We start from the raw sequence: 25,034 nt of genomic DNA, 5'->3' as shown, positions 1-25,034 counted from the left end.
CCGACTGTATAAATAATGGACAGCGTAGACGTGGATCTGAGGGAGGCCAAATAACACCTGAGTGCTCAAACAAGCCTCCCATAAGACAGCCACCTGTCAATCAAAGCGTCCACGCTCTTAATCCTGCATAACTTTAAGCCTTAATATTTGAACAGGTGAGTTTTATATAAATTCACCCTTAGTACAGTTGTCATGAAGGGGGAAATTATCTATAGAGACCAAAACTGTTTTTTGTACCAGGCTGTAAACATGTTTATTTCTGCTGTGAAGTTGGACATTTGAACATGGGAGCAAACTGATTTAGTTATACCAGTTTCACACGTACAAGAGGTTGAAACAACCACTGACAATATAAATAATGGACAGCGTATTCGTGATGTCCGCGTCAGGTTTCCAAAGCTCAAAACCTGTTGGCAGTCGAGCTTCTTCCGGGTCTCGGCTAATCTAATTTTTTGCAGGTTTACTTGAAAAAGAGGAACTGGTTATGTTAACGGTTTCAGCTTTCAACCCTTAAAACTGTATTTTCTATTTTCTAATATTTAGAGTTCACCCATTGCACCTTTAGTCCAGCTTTAAACTGCAACTATCTGATTTAGTTAAACCAGTTTCACGAGTATGAAACACGTCAATTCACATTAAAATGATCCAACTTAAAAAAAAAGTTGAACTCATTTCCTAGTTTAATAGATGAGACATCATGATGAACAAATACCAGCTGAACTAGAAAAGAACATCAGACCCGTTATGCAGCAACAGAGGTTTTATTATTGTGAATCGTTATTTTTCCAACAGGGTCAGACATCAAGATCACTAACTTATGTATTTTTTTGCACTTATAACAATAGATCTGTTAACAAAAAGGGACCAAGAGTTGTGTTTGTGTGAGAGAGAGAGAGTTCGGCTCCGTTCAGAGAAAGAAAACACAGGTAGCTAAACCATTACCACGTATTAAATGGCTGTAAAAATGTTTGTGAGCTAGTGTCTGAATGCAGGAGCTCCCAGATACAGGTTAAGAAATGTCAACCTGTGGTTAAGTGAAGTCCCAGCTGAGACGAGTCAGAAGAGGTTGTCAGACCTGACTCCTAACCCTCGGGTTGCTTTGTTGAGACGTTGCTAAGTGCTAACAGGCTGATTTAAGAACATTTAAAAAGTTGCCCCCGCTTTCTCTACATCACACCAATTAACCCGTCACCCGCTCCCCCTGTTTGATCTGCACACAGTGGAATTAATTGTTGAAAAGCGTCGTGGCTCTCTGGATTTGATTCGCCACACGTATCCACTCTCCTCTCAGCTTTGGTCCTTTTTTTTTCTCCTCGTCTATGGCTGCGGCGAAGCTCCAAACTTGGCGCTCAGCTTGGTGACGAGTGCCATGATTTTGGGGTTGTTCTGGTACTTGGCGATGTTGGCCGGGTTCTGTGCCACATCCTGGAAGGCAGCCATCACCTCGGGGTCCTGGAGTTAAATACGGATAAACGGGTCACCTTTAAATCACACAGTACATGTCCACGATGGGCATCTTCAACCATTTTCTGACATTTACCGACTCCATCCACCAAAACATTAATTAATAAATCAACTGAGGGAATATAAATGGTCAGATTAATCAATGATGTAAATAATTGGTAGCTGCAGCCCGGCTGTTGCTTCTTGTATCGATTACTTTGATCATTTCATCTGTAACACTGACTGCTTTCTCAAAAGATGCAACTTCAGACAAACTAAAAGTTCTTGGCCAGCGTGGCTGTGATATGACGTGAGCCGCAGGTCACTGGATCTCTAGCTCGGTTTGTATTCTGCTAAGTGTTTGTGTCTGACTGAGTTTGCCTCTGATGTCACGACGGCCGTCAGAGTATATCAGTTGCTCTGTGCAGACACAATCTTCCCCCTCTAGCTTTGTAATCTCTCTGCGTGAACAACAGGATAATGCATCTGTCCAACGCAATGTGGCACGGCCAAGCCTCAAATACACATGGTCTGGAATTAAAACACGTCCCCTCCCCTCGTCGTCAGGATGATGAGTTTGTATCTGTAGGTGGATTTGGACAGATCCAGGCTAGCTGTTTCCCCCTGTTTACAGTCTTTATGCTAAGCTAAGCTAAACATCTTCTCATCTAACCCTCAGCACCGATTCCTTTAAGGTCTGTATAATCTAAAGACATGGGACACAGCAGTGGATGTGGTGAGATGCAGAGGATTACTGTTGAGCAGTTCATTCACCTTCATGGCGTTGAGCAGCTCAGGATCCTTCAGGAAATCTCCGAGACCCGGCATGCCAGCGGGGGCTCCGCCTGGGAACCCAGCAGGACCTGCAGAACAACAGCGGCTCATTAACTATACAACAACTATGTATCACGTGACAAATTGTCAACTCATACAATCATGTGACGAGCCGGCTTGTTTCCGTTCCCCTACCTGATGGGAAGAATCCTCCACCAAACTGTCGTGCTTCCTCCTCCTGTTGAGGGACAAAAGAACGGGTTATCAGTTTATCATTCAGGAGTTATGGACAGTTTTTGTTGTTGGACGACTTTTAAATATTTTAAAAATGTTAATGGTGAATGCAGATGATGTAGAGAAGCCTCAAGCTACATTTAATTGTAAGAGACGGTCAGTAACTGAGAACATGTTAAGAAAAGGAGCTCACGAGTTACCGAAAGAGCTCGTTCATCGGTGCACCGTATTCTTCTGCATATTGCCGTTTCACGTTGGGTATGTGACACAAGTTAAGCATTACTTAGTTAAAGTGGTGAGACAGTCACAGTTTGGTTAGGTTTAAGCAACAAGACCACTTGGTTAGGTTTACGGACCCAGCAGGGGGACGATTACGATGGGAACAAAGCATGAAGGTCCAGTGAAACACAGGACTTTCATACAGGAGACCGAAGTTCACCTCCATGATAATCCATGATCTCTTTCACTTTCTCCCATTTTTAAATAACCTGTGAATGGAAATACGAATATGCCACGTGTAGAACAGTGATAGTGATATTTGGCAAACTAATTAAATACAGTTTACGTGCTCCTGCCCAATCACAGCTCCCATTCTCTTAACAGTTTATCTAATCCTAGCTCAGCACCCATAACTAGACACTGTTAAGTTTGAGCTTTCTTCACATGTTGAAGCGATCCTTTAACAGCATGTTTCCAGCTCCGGCCAACTAGCTCACTGCCTACGGTAGTAACCAGTGATGCGCGGATCCACGTTTGAACGACCCGCACAGACCAACGTTTTAAACTAACCCGCCCGAACTCGGACCGCAGCAAATAATTGTGAAATACTGTAGCCAACCCGCTTCCTGACCCACATTTTAAAAAGTATATACTTTCTCTACCTCCTGTAGAGCTCGTGAAAATCTTCACGCCAGTTATTCAGCCAATGAAGCCTGTGTATTTCACAGAAAATTTTGTCTACTACATAAATTACAAAACTTTACTCGGCATCTTTATTTCAAACGACCCGACCGACCGCGACCCGAATATCATTAAAAATAATGTTCGGTGACTTGTGACTGCGGGCACCCACTTAATTCGGATCAACCCGCGCATCACTAGTAGTAACCCAGTGTGACTTCCAAATCCAAGAATTTTCTTGAATTCATGTGATAAAATCTTAACCCTGGATGGTGTTTGAAAACCTGGCAGGTTGCTGTGACAGTTGACCATGCTGGAGGAATAGTTCAACTTAAAAAGGGACATTTATTTATCGTCTTGTGGAAACTCACCCTCTGAGCTCGTGCGTGCTCCTCTCTGGCTTTCTTTACCCGCTCTTGTTTCTCCTTGATCTCTTTCTCTTCTCTCTTGCGCTCGTATTTACGTCTGTGCTCTATGATTTTGTTAGCCTGAAAACAAACATGACAAAGCAAGCTGTTTCTGTATCCGGATCATGAAAACAATCAAAGAGATTTCACAAATAATAACTCTTCCCTTAGGTTTTACCTTAGGCTGGACCTCCTTCAGCAACGCACTGGCGGACTCGTCATAGTCAAGTTTACAGGCTGTGGCCAGGTCCCTGGCTGCCTCTTCCCAGTGGCCCAGCAGCCTGCAGCAGCACGCGCACACACACACACACACACACACACAAAAATATAGTATCATGACATCACTAACCAGATGGCACAAGCAGCATGAATTCAGCAACAGTCGAGGGCTTCATTAGTTCGAGTCACCCAAATATATTTCATGATGTACCCTTTGAGGCAACATCACACTGGGAGTCCAGTCTATTAAAATCTTTGGCTGTGATCTGTGCCAGACTGCAGTATCAATTTTTAAACGTGTGTGTGTGTGTGTGCAAAGAAATCAAGCTTCAGCCGTGGCTGGACATTTCTGATTTCGATGTAGGTCGTGTTTGGTCACTAAAACTCTAAAAAAAACAGCCAATGGTGGAAACACCAGAGGTTTTGACAACTGCTACATCATGCAGTGTACAGAGGACTTAACCTTACGTTAGTTAACAATGACAGCAGCTCAGCTTATGAAACAAAGTGTGTTATACTGGTGAGTGTTTGGTTATGTATAAAGGTGTATCTCAGGTGTTTACCTTTACTTGAATCTTCCCTGTGGATGATTTCTGGAATAGAAACGTACCTGTGAGCTTTTCCCCGCCACTTGTAAGGCTGTGCAGAGTCTGGGTTGATGCTGATGGCTCTGTCACAGTCTCTTATAGCTGCGTTGGGTTTCTCCATCTGGATGTAGACACTAACGCGAAGGGGACAAACGATTACACTCGTGGTCATTCATAACAGGTTAGGCGTAACAGAAGAGTTATGAAGACATCGAAAGCCACAGGTGGCACAGCTGAATCAAACAGCCTGAGGACCCTCACCTTGCCCTCTTGGCGTACAGGATAGCTAGGCAGGGGTTCAGCTTGATGGCATCAGTAAAAAGATCCAGAGCTTTCTGCAGGTCGCCTGTAAGAACAAAAAGAAGAAGAGTTTAAGAGGTAGAACTAATTAAATTCTGTTTACCTAATAAACATTGTCTGTTTGCACAGAATATCAACCTACCTTCCCCGAGAGCGTTAATAGCATCCATCTTCTTCTCATTGGCCTGATCCATCATCTCTTCTGTGACCTGAGGAAACATACGGACACGGACGTTCAAACAACTCCTGGTCTGAAGTGGTACAAGCTTATTTTCCAGGCCTGGAATTCCCTTGAATAAGTGTGTGCATGATTTATGTTTAATATGGAGACGCTCAACATTTTACCTCGATGTTTTCAAACTCTCCCATCTCCTGTGGTTCATCAGTGTCGGGCTCGATCACTCCCTCGTTATCGATTTCTGAAAACGTGAACACACAAACACTATCCGTTACTTTGACATCCTGATCAGCTGTTCAGCTTAGCGTGAGACAGAAAACAGAGGGAGACAGCCAACCTAGCTCTGACAACAGGCAACAAAAACACAAGTGTAAAGCTGCAGAGGTTTATGTGTCGGGCTGTTTCTTGGCCGGGGTCAGTAATGTCCTGGAGTCTTTGATGGTTGCCTGGCAACTGGTCCTGGCTAAGAAATAGTACAGCATATAAAACACTTTTACACAGATGAAATAAACAACATACAAAGTGTTATATTAGTGAGCTTTGGAGGTGCTCGCCAGTATCGAGCCTCTCTGCATGACACAAAAGTCGTCTCATCACAGGAATCACACCCACAGACCCTTGACCCCTGCATCCGGAGCTGTGATTTAAGAAACACTGTGCTGAGGGTTGAGATATAAAGTACAGTACCTATGTCACTCTCCTCACTCTCAGACAGAATGGGGGCCTCGGGCTCAGGAGGTGAAGCTGCTGTAGGAGGAGGACCACAAGGACAGCCACCCTACAAGTGAGAGAGCGCTCTGTTACAGTGACCAGTGTGAACACTTACAGGCACAGTTCGTCCCTGAACGAATATCAAATGACTGAAAGTATACAATGACTACTATAATAACAACTTCCATGTGTCACCTGGCATGAATCCTTTGTCTTGGATGGGGGAGGGATTTTTGCGCCCATGCTGCAACATAAAATGAAAAAACAACAATTCAGAGATACACGGACCCTTCTTCAGATATTTTATTTGCTGGATCGCTAAATCTGTGACTTTTATCTATGAACATGTGGCGATATAAAGAAGAACTTTATTGTTCCATTGATGGGAAAATTCCCTTTTCACTCAAGTATTTACATACCAAAATACAACCACACAGACATGTGAAGACATGGTGGAGTGATGGGCAGCCACGTAACAACTCCCTGGGAGCAGTTTAGGAGTTTGGTGCCTCACCTCGGCAGTGTCCAGGAGGTGAACTGACACCTCTCCAGATACCAGTTCACCCTACAAGCCCCCTTTCGGTTCCCCTATGGACTGAACTACTGCTGTAAAACGTATACGTGACAGGGGTATTGTTTTTGCTCGGTTAGGTCTATGAAATGTTTCCCAGAGCACATGGTGATGTCTTAAAGATGCTTTTTTAAATTTAAAGAGTTTTTAGCAGGAAATATTCACATTGGAGACGCTGGAGCAAACGAAAATGACCAGAATTATTGCCGACTGTTGCAGACTAGTCAATTCAAACAGTTACTGTTAAGGTGTATTGCATTTCACTAAAAAACTGAATGGCACCAATGTTTTTATACCAAAGCATGACCTTTCTGATCACAAATCTGGGTGTGAATTATAATTATATATAATCCTAATAAAATTAGGAAAAGATAAGATAGGCTTCACACTTTAACTCAAAATACTCATAGACAGCGAGGCCCTGGTGGCTCTAATGGTAGAGTCAGCTGCTGAATGATTGGTCTGTGTGTTTCTGACTGATGTTACATGAGATTATTTCACACACACACACACACACACACACACACACACACACACACACAAGTCGACGGTTATTTACTGAACTGTGGGCGGGACTGAGCACGTGGTCACCGTGCCATAATTAAAGAGTAAATGCTCAATGAATCTCCATGTGTGTGTGTGTGTGTGTGTGTGTGTTCGGACCATGCACTGACCTCTGCAGCCAGGTGCGCAGGAAGCCCATCTCTGGCAGGTGCAGGATGTCCGGATTGGACTCGCACATCTGCACGAAGCCCTTCAGCTCTGTTAGCTTCCGTGGGTCCATGGTGTCCTGTCAGGTCCGGCACACAGCGCGCTGCATGTGGGAGACAGAGAAACCTCACGTCACCTGGCACCTTTGTTTACGTGTTAATGCTCAGGTAAGCTAAGCTAAGCTAAGCTAAGGTGCGTGAACTCGAAGCTCACGTTGCTGACGTCAGATAAACCCCGCACAGCGCGCGTGCAATGAAAGCAAACCCGTCCACGACCAGAACCGAGGACTGTCTGCGTGACAGCAGCAAACCAGAAGTTTCTGGAAATGTGAATCCGAGCGTGACGCGCAGACAGTTTGACGCATGATCACGCTGTTAGCTCGCGCACATAATCAACGATCAGCACTCCTTTACCTGCGCGCGTACGCGTGATAACGGAGGATAAACGCGTACCTGCTCGGAGATAAACACCGGAGGGGACGGTAACCGCAGCGCAGGGTGTGAGGGTTGCAGTCGTTTCTGTCGTTATCACGGCAGCAGCTAGCGGTGGCGTCGCTCCTCTGTTTTCATTCAGGCGGACAACGGACAGACCGACTGCACGGCGGGCATTTGACGCCCTGAGCTCGGCCTGTCAGGACGATAATTACGCTGTTATAATCACAATTAATTGCATTTATGTTACCGAGTTTAATACAATTTAAAAATAGCGTTAAACCTTAAGAGAAAAAAATATGCAGCAGCACGTAAACATTTAATTGGTGGAAATACAGCGCTCCCTGAGAGGCAGTACTCAGGGAATACAAATCACATAGCTTCTGCTTGTGTAGGCCGGTTCTTTGCCCTGAGTGTTGACTCACAGGCGGATACTCACCTGTCAGCCTGAAATGATTTAGTTAAAGAGACAGTTCATGGTCTGTCTGTCTGTCTGTCTGTCTGTCTGTCTGTCTGTCTGTCTGTACAATAAGTAACCATTTTCAATCTGCTGGCATATTGTGACCTCTGCTACTTATGTGTAAAGTTATTTGTAACTGGTGTTGACAGAGAGGAAAAAAGAAGAGGAGTCAGATTTTTTCAGATCACATTTTACATCTGTCACAGTCTGACTCCCCTCCCTTTTTTCCTCTCTGTTAACACTAGTTACAAATAATTTTATAAAGGATAAACTGTGTTTTAATTGTGTCTGCCGAAGGGACTGCAGATGAAAAGCAGCTGTAAACTAACTCCGGTGCAGTAGATCAAATGTAATCGTTTATGTTTAATACTGTATATGATCCCATTAAATAAATGAATGAATCTAAATAAGTAACAGAGGTCACTAAAATGCCTACAGAGTGACATTTGTTGGTGTTACATCTTGCATTTTTAATATTAGAGGGGAGTCAGATTGTGACAGATGTAAAATGTCACCAATGAAATGGTTTAGTTAAAAAGACAGTTCATGGTTTGTCTGTCTGTCTGTACAATAAGCAACCATTTTCAATCTGCTGGCATTTTGTGACCTCTGTTACTTATTTAGATTCATTCATTTATTTAATGGGACCATATACAGTATTAAACACAAACTATTGCATTTGATCTACTGCACCAGAGTTAGTTTACAGCTACTTTTCATCTGCAGTCCCTTCGGCGGACACAATTAAAACACAATTTATCATTTATAAAGTTATTTGTAACTAGTATTAACAGAGAGGAAAAAAGGGAGGGGAGTCAGACTGCGACAGATGTAAACTGTGACCAGAAAGAATGTGTAAGATTGTTTCCAGTATTTAAACCAAAAATCTGTAAATTGACAAGAGAATGAAATGTGTGCAGTGCATGCATGTTAACATTTAAGTTTAAAACATGTCACTCTTGCTCGTGTCTTCAAAATCATTCAGAAAGTAATAGTTTGTGTCACATCTAGAGATATATATAACACCAGCAGTTATGTCTTTAAAGGTTCAAATGCTACGTTATGTCAACCAAAAAATCAGAATCAGAATCAGAATCAGAAATACTTTATTAATCCCCGCAGGGAAATTGTTTTTGTTACAGCAGCTCCCAAACGGTAAGTGAGATAGCAAGAAAACAAAACTTTAACACTATACACCTATACAATATTATATTTTAACACTATATACACATGTAGAAATAACAGTTAAATAAAAAACCAAGTAACAGTGAACTGTGCAATATGTAAATCTAAAACCTTATAAAGAATTTAGTGTTTGTGAGACTGTACAGAGAATACACTGATTGTTTAAAGTGTAGTATGCATGTGTGGAAGATTTCACTTATGTTTTGCACAAGCCAGTTTGATAGCTAGTCTGTTATTTTGAGGGAGGAGTTGTAGAGGCTGATGCTCGCAGGTAGGAAACCAAATCTTGCAGCCATACAGTATCTGACAATCCTGGCAGGCCATAAATAATACATTTATAAAAATGAAGCTTCGGCCGCATGAAATCTGACCGCGGGCCGTAGTTTGGGCATCCCTGATTTAAATGGTAGTTCATCTCCGAAGCAGAGAGTGGCGGTAGAGCAGCCGTCCAAGAAGAAGACAGCCAATCAGAGCAAAGAAGGCGGATTAAGCAACTCCACCTGACAAGCAAGACTCAGGGCAGCAGCCTGATTCTCCATTAGAATGAATGCTGCCTAACAAACATGGAGACAGCAGACAAACTGTGACCGCCAACGAACAGCTGATTTAACTCTAAACGAGACTTTAACGCCGGTAAGTCTCCACGAACACACCGTGTCCTGTCTCCGTGAATATCCAGTTGTTAGTTCACCACTTTTTGCGCTTCACTGTCCGTGCCTCATGTCCACGCAGCGGGGACGACATGCTGTGACAGCCGCTGTCCTCCACTTGTTGTGACCATGTTGCCCTCAAACAGCAACACCTTGGTCAGGTGTGCTGTCAGGCTGCTGCCCCGCAGGAGCTGGGGTCGAGGTGAGTCCAGGTTTACTGTTGTTAGGGTCAGATTCTGCAGCAGAGGCCTACTGAAACCTGCAGGGGGGTCATAAGTATATTTTTATTAGTGATTAATCAGCTGATATTAAGTGTGATTATGTTTTATTACCTGAGGAGTGAGTCTTTTATAATCTGCAGAGGCAGTGGGTCCCCTTCTAAGGAGCCTGCCATGTTTCTACAGTAGCCCAGAGTGGACAAACCGAACAAACTATAGAGTGCAGATCAGCTTTCATGCTCTGTCAGCAGTGAGGCGAGGGGTATTCAGTTGTATTAAATTTTTTGCTAAATGCTTTACTTTAAGTATAATTTTCATGTCAAGTCAACTTTATTGTCAATGTACAGGACATACAGAGACATACATGAAATATAAAATACAGAAAGTATACACAAGTTAAAAGATATCTAATAAAAATACAGAAATCTAAAAAAGAAGAAGATATAAACAGTATAAATATGGCAAATAAAGAAAGATGTCAGTGGTATGAACAGAACGAACAGCATAAACAGTGAGGTCTATCAAAAATAAAAAGATGCGTGCAGTGTAAACAGTTTTCGACTGTACATAGTGCAAACTGAGTGTAGATAAAGCTTTCATGCTCTGTCAGTTGTGAGGCGAGGGGTATTCAGCTGTTTGCTAAATTCTTTACTTTAAGTGAATATAATTTCAAGGTTCTTCCAATATATTTCCAATTTATTTTACTCCACTAACAACTGTGTTTCAGAGGGTAACTATTAAGCCGTTACTCCACTACATTCGACAATTACTAGTCTACTTTTGGTTTGTGACCGTTTCCATTAAAGTCATGTCTAGTTCACGTTTCAGTTTTACGTGTCATGTGTAGGTTAACATAAGGTCAACAGTGCAATGAAATTTGTTGAACCAGAAAAACAGGTCAGCTCAGCATGGAGTGTAGTGACGGGTAACACCACCAGACATAGAAGATAAAAAGCATTCTTAGTTAAGTTTCTAATATGAGGCTCAAAGCTAAAATCTGAATCAATAATAATCCAAGTTTTTTACTTGTTGAGGGGGGTTTAATGTCAGTGCTTGTAGTTTTGTATTTGGTTTATCACTCCGAGTCTGTTGGGACTTTATGATTAAATATTTTATTGTACATTTAAAAGATAAATTTAAAAGGAAAACCTCACTTATTTTAGACACTTGAAGCCACATCATGACCTCCATGAGTCATTGTATAATAAAGAGAGGATTACTATTGACTGTATAAAATATGGGTATTGTATTCATGTTGTCACATGAATAAATTCAGCATCATAGGTACAAGAGTCTTTACTGTCTGTGTTGTGTTGCTGTCTGTAGGATGTGTCTGGTGCCCGAGCAGGAAAATCTCTGTGAAACCAGGAGGTTTGAAACCAAAGACGGTTCCTCCTCGGTACCTGGGCCAGCCCAGCCCGTTCACTCATCCACACCTCATCAAACATGGTGAGTACAGTACTTTATGCAGCAGATATTTTTTACAAACTGTAGTGCACGGTCTAAGTGTAGGCGATGAATTGCTGTTTAACACCACGTATCTGATCTCTGCCCCTCAGGTGAGGTGACCCCGGGCTTGAGTCAGGTTGAATTCGAGCTCCGCAGACACAGACTGGCCTCACTTATCGAGGCCCAGGCGGAGAAACTGGGACCTTCTGCCTCCTCTAGCACCCATGTGGTCATTGTTTTATCCCATCCAACCCGCTACATGACCAATGACATCCCTTATCCTTTCCACCAGAACCAGGTGCATGAATTTCTTTGTGTTCACATTAATCTTCTTGTGCCTTTGTGGGTCTTGGGTTTGAAATCTGGTGTCGGCTTCACTGATTAACCTGGAGCCAATTGTTGTTCCACAGGATTTCCTCTACCTCAGTGGCATCTTAGAGCCTGACAGTGCTTTGGTCCTTCATGGGAAAGGACGACCAGACCAGGCCATCTTGTTTGTACCCCGCAGAGACCCTGGCAGAGAGCTGTGGGACGGGCCCCGGTCAGGGAAGGATGGGGCGGCTGCTTTGACCGGCATAGAGAGAGTTCATAGCACAGAAGAACTGGGTCTTGTGCTGAAGACTCTTAAAGGTGGGTGGACGGGTGTGAGGACGCTTGTCCGTGTCATTTTTGTCATTGAACAAGATGTTTTGTTGCTTCATTTGACTTAATTTCACCCATCTATCTTTGTTACTATTCTTACACCTGTCAAGCTTTGTGTTTGAGCCCTACACATATTTTGACAGCCACAGATTTTTACAATAGCGAGAGTAAACTAATACAGAGGCTAAAACTCATCCAGCTGCCTTTTTTTTTAGATTATTTTTGGGCTTTTGAGCCTGTATTTGATAGTAGCAGCTTAAAGAGTGACAGTAAAAAGGGGAGATAGGATAACATGCAGAAAAGGGCCACACAGGTCAGAATCAAACCCAGGCCGGTGTGGTCAGGACTGAGCCTTTATACCCAGGGCGCATGCTCTATCAGGTGCACCCTATCCAGCTGACTTTTTAATGTTTCCAGTTTATTTGTTTTGAAATGAGAACCCTGCGAAGATGTCTTGAATATCTACAGTGTGGCTACATGTTCCAGGTAGAAAGTGTAGAGCTAGTTTGACCAATATACAAAATTATGAATGAAAATGTTATTTGCTCAGACACAACCCTTGGACGGGGTTGAAAGTATAGAAAAACATACTTTGACAAGATACACAGAGATTAGATTTATGCTCGATCTTAGTATTTATGAGATGACTTATATTCATTTAGGAGAAAAGAATCTGAGGACAAAACTGAGATTTTGTGACAATATTTTACACAGAATAGGACAGAAATACTAACATTAGACTATTATATATTAGTATCTTGCCCACAGTGGGTATTCCAGTCCTGAACAGGTATTAGCTAATGCCTCTGGAAATAATGTGTAGGTATACGATGGTTACAAACACACTTTTACTCCTTTAAATGTTGCTTATTGCTCTGACTTCACTGTTTGCATGTTCTCTTTACTCTGATCCTCTTTCAGGGTCTGTGCTGTGGTACGACAGTTCTCAGCCCACCCACCCTCAGCTCCACCAGACTCATGTGTGTCCCGTGTTGGAGGCGGGGCCGATGCCGCACACTCTCAGGCCCCTCATACACTCTCTCAGGGCCATCAAGAGCTCAGCAGAGGTGGCGCTGATGCAAGAAGCGGGTCACATCACAGCACAGGTGGGCGTTCAGATTACTTGTAGTGCCAATGTCATTAAAGTTTCTATTATATAATACTAATAAATGAAACCATGGCAGCATTTTCATTCTATTGTTTTGTTTTGCAATGGTGTCTCTTTCCCAATTCCTCCAAGAGGTTATTTTTAAGATTTAAGCACAGTATATTGAATCCTTGTGCTTCAGGCTTTTAGGAGGACGATGACTCTGTCTCAAGGAGACGTGGATGAAGCCGTGCTCTTTGCTAAGGTAACTGTAGTTGCTGCAAATTACCACATTTTCACAGAAGTGACTCAAAATTTCAAGAGTAAAGACATTTTTAAAAAAAAATCTAAAATCTTTTTCCAGTTTGATTTTGAGAATCGGATCCATGGCGCCAACTTCTTGGCCTACCCGCCTGTTGTTGCTGGAGGGAATCGAGCCAATACTCTGCACTACATAAACAACAACCAGATTATCAAGGTAAAGGATGGAGCTGAATGTGTCCTGTCATATTTGGTTCAATAAACATCAAACATCTGAAAATTCTAAATAGTTTTGTACACAAAATCTTTCTTTTTCGCCTCCTTCAGGATGGTGAAATGGTGCTGCTTGATGGTGGTTGTGAATACTTTGGTTATGTCAGTGATATCACTCGAACGTGGCCAGTGAATGGAAGGTAAGTTTGTGGAAATGATCTGAAGCAGTGAGTTGCACTATGTTGGTAAAGAATATCTGGTTAAAGGTGTGAAGCTGATTACACCCTTCTTACAATACGATGTCCTCGTGCTGACACACATCTGTCCGTCACATCAGTCCTCACCCTTTGTTTCATGACCATCTTTATTTCTAGTTACCTTTTACATGTTTGTTTGGTCTTCCAGCCCTCTAGATTTTAGGGTCGTTATTTAAATTGGATAAAAATATAGTATGAGTCATCCTCTTACCAAAGACAGACAAACACACCTTAACTGCCTGCTTTCCTGTCAGATTCAGCCCTGCCCAGGCTGAGCTGTACGAGGCCGTCCTGGAGGTCCAGCGCTCGTGTTTGTCTCTGTGTTCCCCAGGCGTCAGTCTGGATCACATCTACAGTACCATGCTGGCTCTGCTGGGGCGACAGCTCAGACGGCTAGACATCGTCAAGGCCAGCTCGAGTGATGCTGATGTACTGAAGGTAATAATGTTTTTATGAAAACATAAACAGCTCTTGGCTTTTTGAAAAACTCTGCAGATGAAGGTTATGTTAGCAAAGCTAATGTAAATTAAAGTCTTGCCCTGCTGCTGAATATCAATTATCCACGCCAGAAGGAGACATGATTGGATCATCACCATTACCATGTTAGCTGGACATTGAATTTAAACACTTTTGCAAGAGTTTATTCACGTCTTCATCAGTGGTTTGCGGTCAGGAAATACCCATAAGCTCCTTTGGCCAACGTACATGATGAAATGACCTAATAACAGCCCTCCATGAAACACAATATGCTTGTATAACTCTGCATAAAAGAGGCAGTCGTTTCCTGCAGTGGTTCTTTTCAGGGAAATAAAACAAGCAAGCCAAACCAGAGCTGAATGTAGATCTGTTCAACTGCTTTCTATTTTTTGAAAAAAAAAAGCACCGTGGGATGATCAAGGATGTTTTTTGGCAGCCAGTGATCTGTTAGTTCACGATGTGCAGCTGACTAAGATATTGATTCAACTTCGCAAACTTCTGGATTTGATGGCTGAGCGATGATGGGGAGCATATAATGTTTGGCCACGCAAGCTAGGCTTGAATGATGTCAGTCTGTCATGTGGTCTGTCAGTCTGGTCTACCACTTTTGGTCCAGTCCCAACTTTTGGATTTATTGCCAAGATTGTACAGATAGGCATGCACCCCACGGGATGAATCCTTCTGGTTTGGGTGACCTTTTAGATTTTTCCTCTGCCGCCACCTGCAGGTTTCAGGGTTTTAACCTCTACCAGATGGATTGACACTAAATTTTATACAGATGTGCATGGTTGTGTGTCCCATTGTCTCTAGTGATCCCTTTGACTTTCCCCTCTGGTGCCACCATGAGGTTCACATTTGTGGTTCTGAGTGAAATGTCTAGGCCACCATTAAAAGCCACAATATTTGCTCCACATCATGTTTTCGCCACCATCGTTGCACACCAGGATCTAATTGTTTGATTGTTGTGGTTTTAAGTGAAATGTCTAGACCATTGTTGAATGGATTGCCGTGACATCTGGTATAGACATGAATTAAATTTGTCAGAATCGGGTCAAAATTTGAATTTGTCCAATTAAATTAATCTTTAACTGTACTTGGTGTTAAAGGCTGGTTAGCAAATATCATTTAACTCAAGTACAGCCTCACAGATGAGATGATTATTGTGGCTACAGACTCTTAGTCCTGTTGATGTGGAACCACTTACCTTATCCACTTGACCTCACCTCTCAAAACAGATGTAGAGGCGGATGTGGTGAAATAAAGTCATGCAAATTCGCAGAAACAGTTGTTTGTTCTGACAAATGAAACCAGCAGGTCCCCACAGTCCACAACATTTGTTTATTTATTACAGTTTATTGTACACCCATGAAGCATCGTCCAAATCCTAAATTCTGTGTTTTTGATTTACATAATAGCCAAGTAGTCCAAGAATCATGGCAAGCTGTGGTTTGATTCTAACATTTGGCATTTAAAAATGTTTTTTATTCTAATGTCACACTTATGCAGAGAGAGAATTTCTTAGAATTGACTGTTCACCTTTTGTTGTTTAGATGTTGCCATATTCAGTTGTTCTCTCCGTAGGCAGATAGAAAAGTTCATTCACCACAGCAAGCCCCCTTCAGTTAGCAGGACCCTTAAATTTCATGTTCTTAATGTTTAGAAACAAGCTGTGACTGCTCTGTAACTACTCATAGTCACTAAGCTTTCATTCTGTTTATGCTCGTCCCCAGGCTGCACGTCGGTACTGCCCCCACCATGTTGGCCATTACCTGGGCATGGATGTCCATGACACTTCTGAGCTGTCCCGCTCACAACCTCTACAGCCAGGAATGGCCATCACTATAGAACCAGGTGTGGACTACATAGACTTTTAAATACTCTTTCTTTCTTTCTTAAGCGGGGCAGCTATGGCTGTTAATCTGGATGAAACACTGACACCATCCCTCCCAGTTTCAGTCCCCCGTTATACATTATCTATCCCACATTCTCTTTTATGTTTCATATTATTCTCATAAATTTTCCTTTTTTTTCACCCCGTCTGTTGTCACAGGGTTGTACATCCGCGAGGACAACGACCAGGTGCCAGAGCGTTTCCGCGGCCTGGGAGTCAGGATTGAGGATGACGTGGTCATCCGAGACAAGGGAGGCCCGCTCATTCTGTCCCGTGACGCACCAAAGACCATCGCTGATGTCGAGAAGGCCTGTGCCCAGAGATAGGGCAGGGAGAGACAGACAGGCGACCCGACTGAGCCTCAGCATCGATGGCAGGCAGTGTGCTGTCCTTTTTTACCGTCTCCATGGTGATGACATCATCAGGCTCAGGGCCCAGGTACATGGAAGGTGGGAGCAGGACTCTGGTTTTAGTCTCAGCAAGGCCTCAAAAATGTTGAAATCCGGTGTGGAAGATCATAGCTTTTGCAGATCCTGCTGGTTTCTTTAAACAGGCAAAGGTTGGTTTAGTTGTGAGGAGCCTACACATGTATACTACTACGCTGTAGTTGATGTATTCAGCTGGACTACAGCAGCTACAGCCATAGTACATGAGATTAATCCTGATCATGTATAATACAATACATCCATCTTGTGTTGTAATGGTGCTACCAGTGGGTGAAAGCCGACGCTGAACTATAGATAAAAACTTAGAAACAACAAATGACCTCTTGCATCAAGTTCTTCAGATGAAGATTCGATGGTTTGAGCCAACAACCATGCTAGCATCATTCTTTAAATCCACAGTATTTGCTCCACATTATGTTTTTCACCATCATGGCACACCAAGATATAGCTGTTCGTTTGTCGTCTTACTCATAAAGACCATTTAAAGGCCTACATACACACAGTTCATCTGCCTCTTGCACACAGAAATACGTCACTCTCTTCCAGCTCATGCAGTGCAAAAGATCAGAACGCCAAATGACTCAACATGCACTCACTGTGCCGTCACTGAGCAACACAACCACCGGGTTTAGACCCAGAAGTGATGAATAAAGAGGAACACATCTTAAACCTCTGCTCCTGGTGAACCTGGAGTGATAGTAATGATTCCACCAATGCACTGAAATGGCCTCAAAGTGTACAATGAAGAGAGTTTAAGTGTGTTGTTGTGTATGTGTGTGTTTGGGAATTATTGTTTTTTTCAGCAGAGAGAGAATTGTGTTTCAGAGATGTTTATATGTATGAAAAAGATCTCATAATTCTAAGTGTTTAATAACTAATGAAATAAAACTGTTGGTTTGATTCAGGTTACTCGTGGAGGACGACTTGATGTGAAAAATGATGATGGTAGTGGCTACGTTAAAATAAGCTGCAAAACCTGTGACTGTAATACAAATAGAAATGAGGGTTACATAGCCTCTAGGTTGTTTGTGCATTTTGCAGCTACTGTAGTCTCACCTTCATGCTTGGAACAGGAGGGTGAGGCGAACAGCAAGTACACTGCAAAATGTCACTAAATCTCTCACACTGGTCTTTTAAGTACCAAAATGAGCTTGGAAAACGTCAGTCCAAGATAATTCAGACATCGCGATCGTCGTCCTTCCTCCTACTTTTCACACACGTGATTTGCCTTATTAATTGTACTGTGTAATGTTGAAATCTGTCATTGCATGGTTTTATCAGACAATTGATTGCAGATATTCTCATCACATGCAAGGTAGATGACATGTTGTTGTATTGATAGAATGCTCTTTACTGTGCTGATTAAGGGGACTGAGTATTTGTCAGTCATGGTGCCTTCCAGCTCCACTACCACAGCAATCCCATCACTTCACTACTGAATGGATGTAAAAGTCTCCCTCCATACAAAAATGTGCTTTTTCTTGTTGTTGCTTCACTTGAACTTTTTACTGTTTTCACATCCATCTGCTAAACAGAAAAAGTTTCTGTGTTCACTTTAAATCCCAGTCGAAGAAGTGTATTCACAAACACAAATGCAACGGTGACATCTCAGCTAAACTGGAAACCAGTCGTGGGTCAATTTGTAAAGTGTGAGTTGAACACTTGAAGCCTCCTGTGCACTGAGAACAGACTTTTCATTGAAGAAGGAGACATCTTGTGTCCAGGACTCGATCTGAGGTGCAGTAGTATAATCAAAATGTGCTTCAAATATAAAAGAACTCAATACATAGAATAGTTCATTTCATTTTTTTTTGCTGGGATTATGTATATGGATGCAAACAAAACTGTATTTTCCGCGAGAATGCAGCAGATTTTTAAAAAACTGTATTTTCCACCCAAATGTAGTGGAGTAAAAAACAAAAACAGTATTTTACTAAAATGTAGCTAAGTTTAAAAAATAAAACTGTATTTTACACTAAAATGTAGCAGAGTAAAAAACTGTTTTTCAGTAAAATGAAGTAAAGTAAATGTATAAAGTTGTATACATCTTGTGTCCAGGACTCTATCTGAGGTGCAGTAGTATAATCAAAATGTGCTTAAAGTACCAAATATAAAAGAACTCAATACATAGAATAGTTCCTTTCAATTTTTTTTTGGATTATGTATATGGATGCAAACAAAACTGTATTTTCCACGAGAATGCAGCAGATTTTTAAAAAAAAAACAGTATTTTCCACTCAAATGTAGTGAACGTAGCAGAGTAAAAAACTATTTTTCAGTAAAATGCAGTAAAGTAAAGCAGAGTAAAAAACTATTTTTCAGTAAAATGCAGTAAAGTAAATGTATAAAGTCGTATACGTCTTGTGTCCAGGACTCTATCTGAGGTGTAGTAGTATAATCAAAATGTGCTTAAAGTACCAAATATAAAAGAACTCAATACATAGAATAGTTCATTTCATTTTTTATTTTTATTTTTTTGGATTATGTATATGGATGCATGCAAACAAAACTGTATTTTCCACCCAAATGTAGTGGAGTAAAAAAGTATTTTTGAGTAAAATGCAGTAAAGTAAATGTGTAAAGTTGTGTAAAATGGTGAGACAGTGATTTCTGTGTTGGTGGGGGATGAACGTGGAGCGCCACTGTCCCCTACAGATTGAAATCGGCGACGGCCAAAAGATCACACGGAACCCGTTTCCGGACAATCCCGAACACTTACGAAGACAGCCTCCCCCCTTCCTCCCCCCCTCCCCTCCCTCCCTCCTCCCCTTCACGCCTAATGTTGCTGTACCTCCAACCCTCCCCCCGTATCAGAGGAGTAGAAACAACAAGCCGCCATTTTGTTTGTGCGGACCGTCAGAAACAGGAGGAGATAACCGAAGAGAAGGAGCGACTCCGCCGACCGACTGCAGCCGCTCCGAGGAACCGCCGCGGGAAGGAAAGAGTGGCGAAATCCCGTCGGTGTTATCAAGAGAGGAGAGCGAGAAAGCATCGGCAGAAAAAAAAAAACAAAACAGATAAGACGTCAGTGGAGGGAAAACCGAGTCGGCGATAGATATGTGTGCATGAGAAGGAAATACTCCGAAAAATCCAAGGAAGGGGGTGTTTGCGGAGAGGAGAGGCGGAAGAGGGCTATATATTATCAACCCGAGGAGAGAAAACCTGCGAGGAAAGGGGAAAACATCAACATGAAAAATCAGTATGTGTCCGTCGCCGAGGAAGGAAAGAGTCCGCATAGACAATTATATAAATAAATTGCTGCCGGGCAGAAGGGAGAGGTGGAAAGAAAGACGGGTTTAAAGAGAAGGGGGAAAATTGCCAAGATCAACACGAAGGGGGGCATTCTCCATCACAAAGAGTCAATGAGAGGATTTTGTCAGCCCAAAATATTTTAAGGAGGGTGTCAAGATTTGGTGTGCCGATGTGAAGCTTTCCGCTTCCGAAATAGCCATAATTTCTCAGCGACCCACCGTCAATTTTTTTTAATCACATTTTCGCCTGTCGCCGTAGCTGTGCTCCGGGTTTTTTATTATTATTATTTTTATTATAATTAGTAATATCTCTTTTTTTTTTCTTCTTCACTCGCCTTGCCAAGACATCCTACAAAGCAGCTGGGTGATTTAACTATATATCTTTTTTTTTTTTTTGCAAATATTAACCATTTTTTTTCCTGAGATTTCAAGTGGAGGAGGAACCTCATCTGGAGCACACACACACACACACGCACGCATACAAGATAAGTAACCACACACACACACACACTCTCACGCACGCACGCACAGATCTGCAAGAATAAAAACTCATTGGATCAATCTGACTTTGCTCTCTGATTGGCAATCCTCGCTCTGCTCCGTGCGAACTATTCAAAGAAATCAAGTCAACACCAGAAGATTGCACAAGAGGAGAGGATTTTTCTCATTTTTTTTTCTTCCCAACCTTTTGCCAAACCTCTGCTTGACTGCAATAGGCATAAAAAACAGAGAGAGAGAGAGAGGTGAGGAGGGGGGGCGGGTTGCAACAACCAAATGTGCAATACAGTGAGTGTGTTCTTTCTGACCCAGTGCCTTGCATGGTCAAACACTTAAGTGCACAATTTTAGTCAGCATGCACATGCAAAAGCAAACTCATGCATGGAAATATACACCATCGATAGATCTGGTTTTTATCTAAGTCTTTCTGCAGAGACTATTTATTCAGTTACTGCTAAGCCAATGCAAGTCTCTCACTTGAGAGTACCTCTGACGCTTTAATTGCTTTTTTTTTTTTTTTAACTACTTGTACTGCCACACTGCCTTTTTGGTTTTCTGGCAGTGAGATGTCTGGTCAGGTAAATGCAACCGAGGATCTCATAACTGTTGCGTGAGTGCAAGAGAGAGAGAGAGAGAGCACGGCCTCCAAGAAGTTTTTTGGATCACAATTATCTTTTTCCTGTCCTCACCCCTTGAGACAACTCCAACAACTGGAGACCTGGAAAACACAAAACAAATCAAGGATTTCTCCGCCGACTATGGCGGACGGGACTGAGTGCAGCAGCAGCAGCAGCAGCACGGAGGACGGATCTTGGGACAATTTTTGTGTCGCAGAAGAGGCTACATGAGGTTGTCAGAGGGCCGCACGCTTGCCTTTTTTGCCGACTCCACCTTCCCACCTCCTCCTGTTCAAATCTGTGAAGAAACAAAATCTCCGACAGGGGAGGGGGACTGATATCTGCAGAGAGAGAGAGAGAGAGAGAGTGAGTGGGGGAATAAACCGAGAGGAGTTCAACATTGCTGTCTTCTCCCCTACCGTCCCCCCAAGCGGTGGGGGAACGATCAGAAGAAGCGTTTCTTAAAGGGATAAAGGAGACGCTAATAAAAGGGAATTAACCCTCCGTGGATCTACAGCTGTTTTTTTTTGTGTTTTTTTTTTTTTATATATATATAATTCGTCAAAAATATGGCCGATAATGTCCTGGAGTCCGGCCCGCCTTCAGCCAAGAGGCCCAAGCTGTCCTCTCCAGCTCTGTCGGTGTCCGCCAGTGATGGAAACGGTAAATAAACTCCATTACTTAGCTCCACGGCTAAAACAAACTAGCCTCAATTGTTTGTGGGGCAGTGTTGGGAAGAGTTGCACCCCAACTTTTGTGTGACAAGAGTTGCCTGCTCGTAAACTAATGCTTTGCAAAAAGTGTTTTATTATTATTAATGTGGCTGGTTTTAAAGATGAAACATGTTGTAGCTCTGGCGGTTGGAGCAACTTTCCAAAGCAGGGGATGTTTTGATGCGTTAGCCTCAACAGGCTAACTATAAAAGGTCCACCTCCAAACAATGGAAGAGTCGAGTCACCCCCAGTTTGTTTCAAGTCGTTTTAGCGACTGTGAAAAGTTAATAAAATTTTTTAAAAAAGCACAAGCTCACACGTAGATAAAACAAACGGGCTTCGTGGATGAGTCTGGAGACGAATAACCGTTTGAATTAACGTTAGGAGAAAGTAACGGTTACCGTTACCGCGAGCTAACTAGCCGGCTCAGCTGAGCTCTTTAGCTGCCTTTAGCGCTGAGAATAAAAGTGATTTAACTAATTAAACCTCATTATTAAACTATATCCCCCCTCCTTTCTGTGTGGGTAGTAACTCTCCCCGCAGTTGAAACGTTAGTGTCGGGGCTTTGTGCACACTTCGCGTATCGTTTGGTCGACACAGTGTTTGTTGGTGAACTGTTGTGGAGCAGCTAACGTTAGCTATTGTTCGACACTTCCATTCCGCTCCATTAAAGTTACGCAAAGCGGGCAAACATGCAGAGCTGCTGCCGTGTCCTCGTTTTTAACCGTTCATGTGTGTGTTTTTAAAACGAAAGGGACGAAATGAACCTCTTAAAAACGTCTTCTTTCATGCCTTTTTGTTCAAAGGCTTTTTTTTTTTTTTTTTTTTTTTTTTTTTTCCCCCAATTGTGCTACCGACGAAGCCCATTCTTGTCCAGCCTCCATTGTCTGACTCTGCACGGTGACACTGCGCTGCACTTTTCTGCGGTTTCAACACTTCCAGCCAGTCCCCCCCCCCTCTCCAGAAAAACACACCACTTCAATGCATTTCACCTCGAGTGTGAATTAAACTATTAACAACAGGCTAATTAATTTAAACATTTGGAGCAAGAAGCTGTTGGCGTCACCTCTTCCAGCTGTTTGAAAGAGAAAATGCTGGTTTAGGTTGTTAGTTGACACCTTTTCACATTATACGTTCAATATCTGTTGTATAAAAGTTATTATCTGCAAGGCAACAACTTTATAGGATTGTGGACTGTTTTTAATGTCGTCTGTTAAAGTTTGGTGGCTCTCTCTTAACTGTGTCTGAAAATGAATAAATGTGAATTTCCAGCTTTAATCTCTGAATGCATTGAAGGTAAAAAGTCAGAAAGGGATGAAACTAATCAAGCTGAACATGGTAGCGCTGTATTTAGATGGATGTTGACATGCTGTGAGCCGTCATACAAAGTTAAACTCTGGGTTTATGGCTGTTTAAATTAGAGATATTATTGCTTTTTGTCTGTGTCAGATTAAAGATCTATTCAAAGGGAAATAACTGAGCGTATGCTAAAATATATATATAAATCATTAAAGTGGCCTCCTGTCGTCATGATAAGACTGTCTGTCTGTCTGTTTCACGCTCATGTACCATTTAGCTGTAGATCCAATGCACACACCTACCCCAGGTACTTTAGTGTTTACCCCTCTGCGGCTTCTCACCCTGACCCTACCGCGTTCACTCTCCATGTTTGGCACCCCATCAAACCACAAACTGATGCCCAGGAGAGAGGTGCAGGCTGTGAGAGGCAGCTACTCCTGCGCTGGCTGTCTAGCTGTTTCAGTTCAAGTTTTCAAACTGATGTCGGAGCTGTACTGCACTTAAAAGACGCAAGTCAATTAGTGCAAATCCTAATTGTAATTAAATATTTATTTTTCAAGTTGGTAAGATTTGTGTTTTCTTTGCTCCATGCCTAGATTTTGGTTCACTCTTTGACCTGGAGCATGACCTCCCAGACGAGCTCATCAGTTCTTCGGACTTGGGGCTGACCAACGGAGGGGATGTCAACCAGCTCCACACCAGTCTTGCAGGACTCGGAGGAGGGATCGGTTTGGGAGGCCAGGATGCCGCTGCGAAACACAAACAGCTCTCTGAGCTCCTGCGCGCTGGAGCACCAGCACAGCAGGGCGGCCCTACTTCCAACAGCACAGCACCCGGGGCTTCTATGGGGATGATGGGGGGTGTCGGTGTCTCCCCCGGTGGACCTCAAGGCATGCCACCCCAGGGCCAACAGCAGCAAGCTGGACTAATGCAGCAGGTTGGGATGGTTGGAGGGGTGGCAGCACTGAATCGGGCAGCTGCCATGATGGGCGCCCAGAAGCCCAATCCTGGACAGCAGCAGCAAGGCCTGATGGGGGGGCAGGTGATGAATGGGTCGCCAAGAATGGGTTACCCTGGCAGTGCCGGCATGGGTAACAATAGTAATCTGTTGGCGGAGACCCTGCAGCAGGGTGGTCAACAATTGGGACCTGGGGGTCAGGCAGGGATGAGACCACAGCAACCCGGAGCACTGAACAAGGTAAGCGCACTCAACCCGGGACTGCTAGAAGTACTTTACCAGAAGTACCAGGTGTTACAGATACGCTGGTTGTTGGCCAGGAATTGACATCTCAGTTGTAATTGGAGGTTTGACTGTTAGTTAGAATTTGCAGCTTAAAATTGTTGGAAATGTGTCATTCAAAATGGAAGATTCACTGTAGTGTCACACTGAAAAGTTGTTTACACTTCTTCGGTTTCATTCCGTTTAACAGTTTATCAGGTTAAAAACCACCAAAGGCAGTCTCGTCTTCTAGTGACGCTGTAGACTGTCAGAGTTACTCATGTGAGACTGCTGTAGACGAGTTTCCCGAGCGGTAGCAGGCGTGAATGTGGTTATGTGTTGGACTCACAGCCACATCACTGTTCACTCTGTGGTATTGATGGTTAACCTCCTTGCTTGTCAATATGTCACACGACGGTTGTGATTTCAAGCTGTGAAGTCTGTGTTGCAAATAGGGCTGGGTATCATTTAAAATTTTTCGATACCAGTACCCTTAAAACGATACCGATACCAACTGAGTACTTCATTCGATACTTTTTTTCAGCTTGATTTGATATTAATCATGTGGGGAAAAAAAGCAATCGGTTGCTTAAATGTCACCAGCATATCGTAATGATAACCAGCCAACTCTGCGTGGCTTGAACCCGCTTTACTGCCATGCAAACTATTGGTGGACCAATCACACGGCGCATTGAATCGAAGAACGCTTGTGGTGATTGGCTGCAAGCAAAACCA

The 25,034-nt window shown here is 42.8% G+C and overlaps 3 protein-coding genes across 9 annotated transcripts in view; 2 read left to right on the top strand and 1 right to left on the bottom strand.

Annotated features, from left to right (window-relative positions):
• Positions 1-742: 742 nt before the first annotated feature.
• Positions 743-7,646, bottom strand: st13 (ST13 Hsp70 interacting protein). The gene is made up of 13 exons (XM_010747205.3): positions 7,488-7,646; positions 6,999-7,138; positions 5,949-5,997; positions 5,730-5,820; positions 5,210-5,283; positions 5,007-5,073; positions 4,826-4,910; positions 4,588-4,698; positions 3,937-4,039; positions 3,723-3,839; positions 2,413-2,455; positions 2,218-2,306; positions 743-1,452 (listed from the first exon to the last, which is right to left on the bottom strand). The coding sequence occupies exons 2-13, from the start codon at positions 7,106-7,108 to the stop codon at positions 1,318-1,320; spliced, it is 1,074 nt and encodes a 357-aa protein (XP_010745507.1). The 5' UTR covers positions 7,109-7,138; positions 7,488-7,646; the 3' UTR covers positions 743-1,317.
• xpnpep3 (X-prolyl aminopeptidase 3, mitochondrial) lies at positions 7,089-18,216 on the top strand. 2 transcript variants are annotated; one of them, XM_027285384.1, is made up of 13 exons: positions 7,089-7,202; positions 9,538-9,744; positions 9,844-9,963; positions 11,306-11,428; positions 11,539-11,726; positions 11,839-12,058; positions 12,992-13,176; positions 13,360-13,422; positions 13,522-13,635; positions 13,746-13,831; positions 14,143-14,326; positions 16,096-16,216; positions 16,416-18,216. In XM_027285384.1, the coding sequence occupies exons 3-13, from the start codon at positions 9,891-9,893 to the stop codon at positions 16,580-16,582; spliced, it is 1,524 nt and encodes a 507-aa protein (XP_027141185.1). In that variant the 5' UTR covers positions 7,089-7,202; positions 9,538-9,744; positions 9,844-9,890; the 3' UTR covers positions 16,583-18,216. The 2 variants fall into 2 exon arrangements, with proteins under 2 accessions (XP_027141185.1, XP_027141186.1); XM_027285385.1 differs by having other exon boundaries at positions 7,117-7,202; positions 9,535-9,744.
• Positions 18,217-19,500: 1,284 nt separating this feature from the next.
• The window catches only part of ep300b (EP300 lysine acetyltransferase b), a 30,778-nt gene continuing 25,244 nt past the window's right edge, over positions 19,501-25,034 (top strand). For 5 of the 6 annotated variants that reach the window (XM_027285517.1, XM_019265084.2, XM_019265080.2 and 2 more), the window contains exons 1-2: positions 19,502-21,731; positions 23,677-24,278. In XM_027285517.1, coding sequence (XP_027141318.1) covers positions 21,638-21,731; positions 23,677-24,278 — 696 coding nt within the window. In that variant the 5' untranslated portion in view covers positions 19,502-21,637. Of the gene's footprint in view, positions 21,732-23,676; positions 24,279-25,034 lie in introns of all 6 variants that reach the window. The other variant, XM_027285516.1, reaches the window with a different exon arrangement.

Source organism: Larimichthys crocea, chromosome XII, assembly GCF_000972845.2.
Source record: "Larimichthys crocea isolate SSNF chromosome XII, L_crocea_2.0, whole genome shotgun sequence".
NCBI lineage: Eukaryota > Metazoa > Chordata > Actinopteri > Sciaenidae > Larimichthys > Larimichthys crocea.
This window is presented reverse-complemented; position numbering and strand designations above follow the sequence as displayed.

Bases quoted from the DNA above. Each gene is read 5' to 3' on its own strand.
- st13 (XM_010747205.3), bottom strand. From the start codon at position 7,108: ATGGACCCACGGAAGCTAACAGAGCTGAAGGGCTTCGTGCAGATGTGC. The intron at 5,074-5,209 runs GTAAAATGTTGA...ATGTTTCCTCAG, and splicing joins GAGAGTTTGAAAACATCGAG to GTCACAGAAGAGATGATGGA. The intron at 3,840-3,936 runs GTAAAACCTAAG...GTTTGTTTTCAG, and splicing joins TGAAGGAGGTCCAGCCTAAG to GCTAACAAAATCATAGAGCA.
- xpnpep3 (XM_027285384.1), top strand. From the start codon at position 9,891: ATGTTGCCCTCAAACAGCAACACCTTGGTCAGGTGTGCTGTCAGGCTG. The intron at 11,727-11,838 runs GTGCATGAATTT...GTTGTTCCACAG, and splicing joins ATCCTTTCCACCAGAACCAG to GATTTCCTCTACCTCAGTGG. The intron at 14,327-16,095 runs GTAATAATGTTT...GCTCGTCCCCAG, and splicing joins GTGATGCTGATGTACTGAAG to GCTGCACGTCGGTACTGCCC.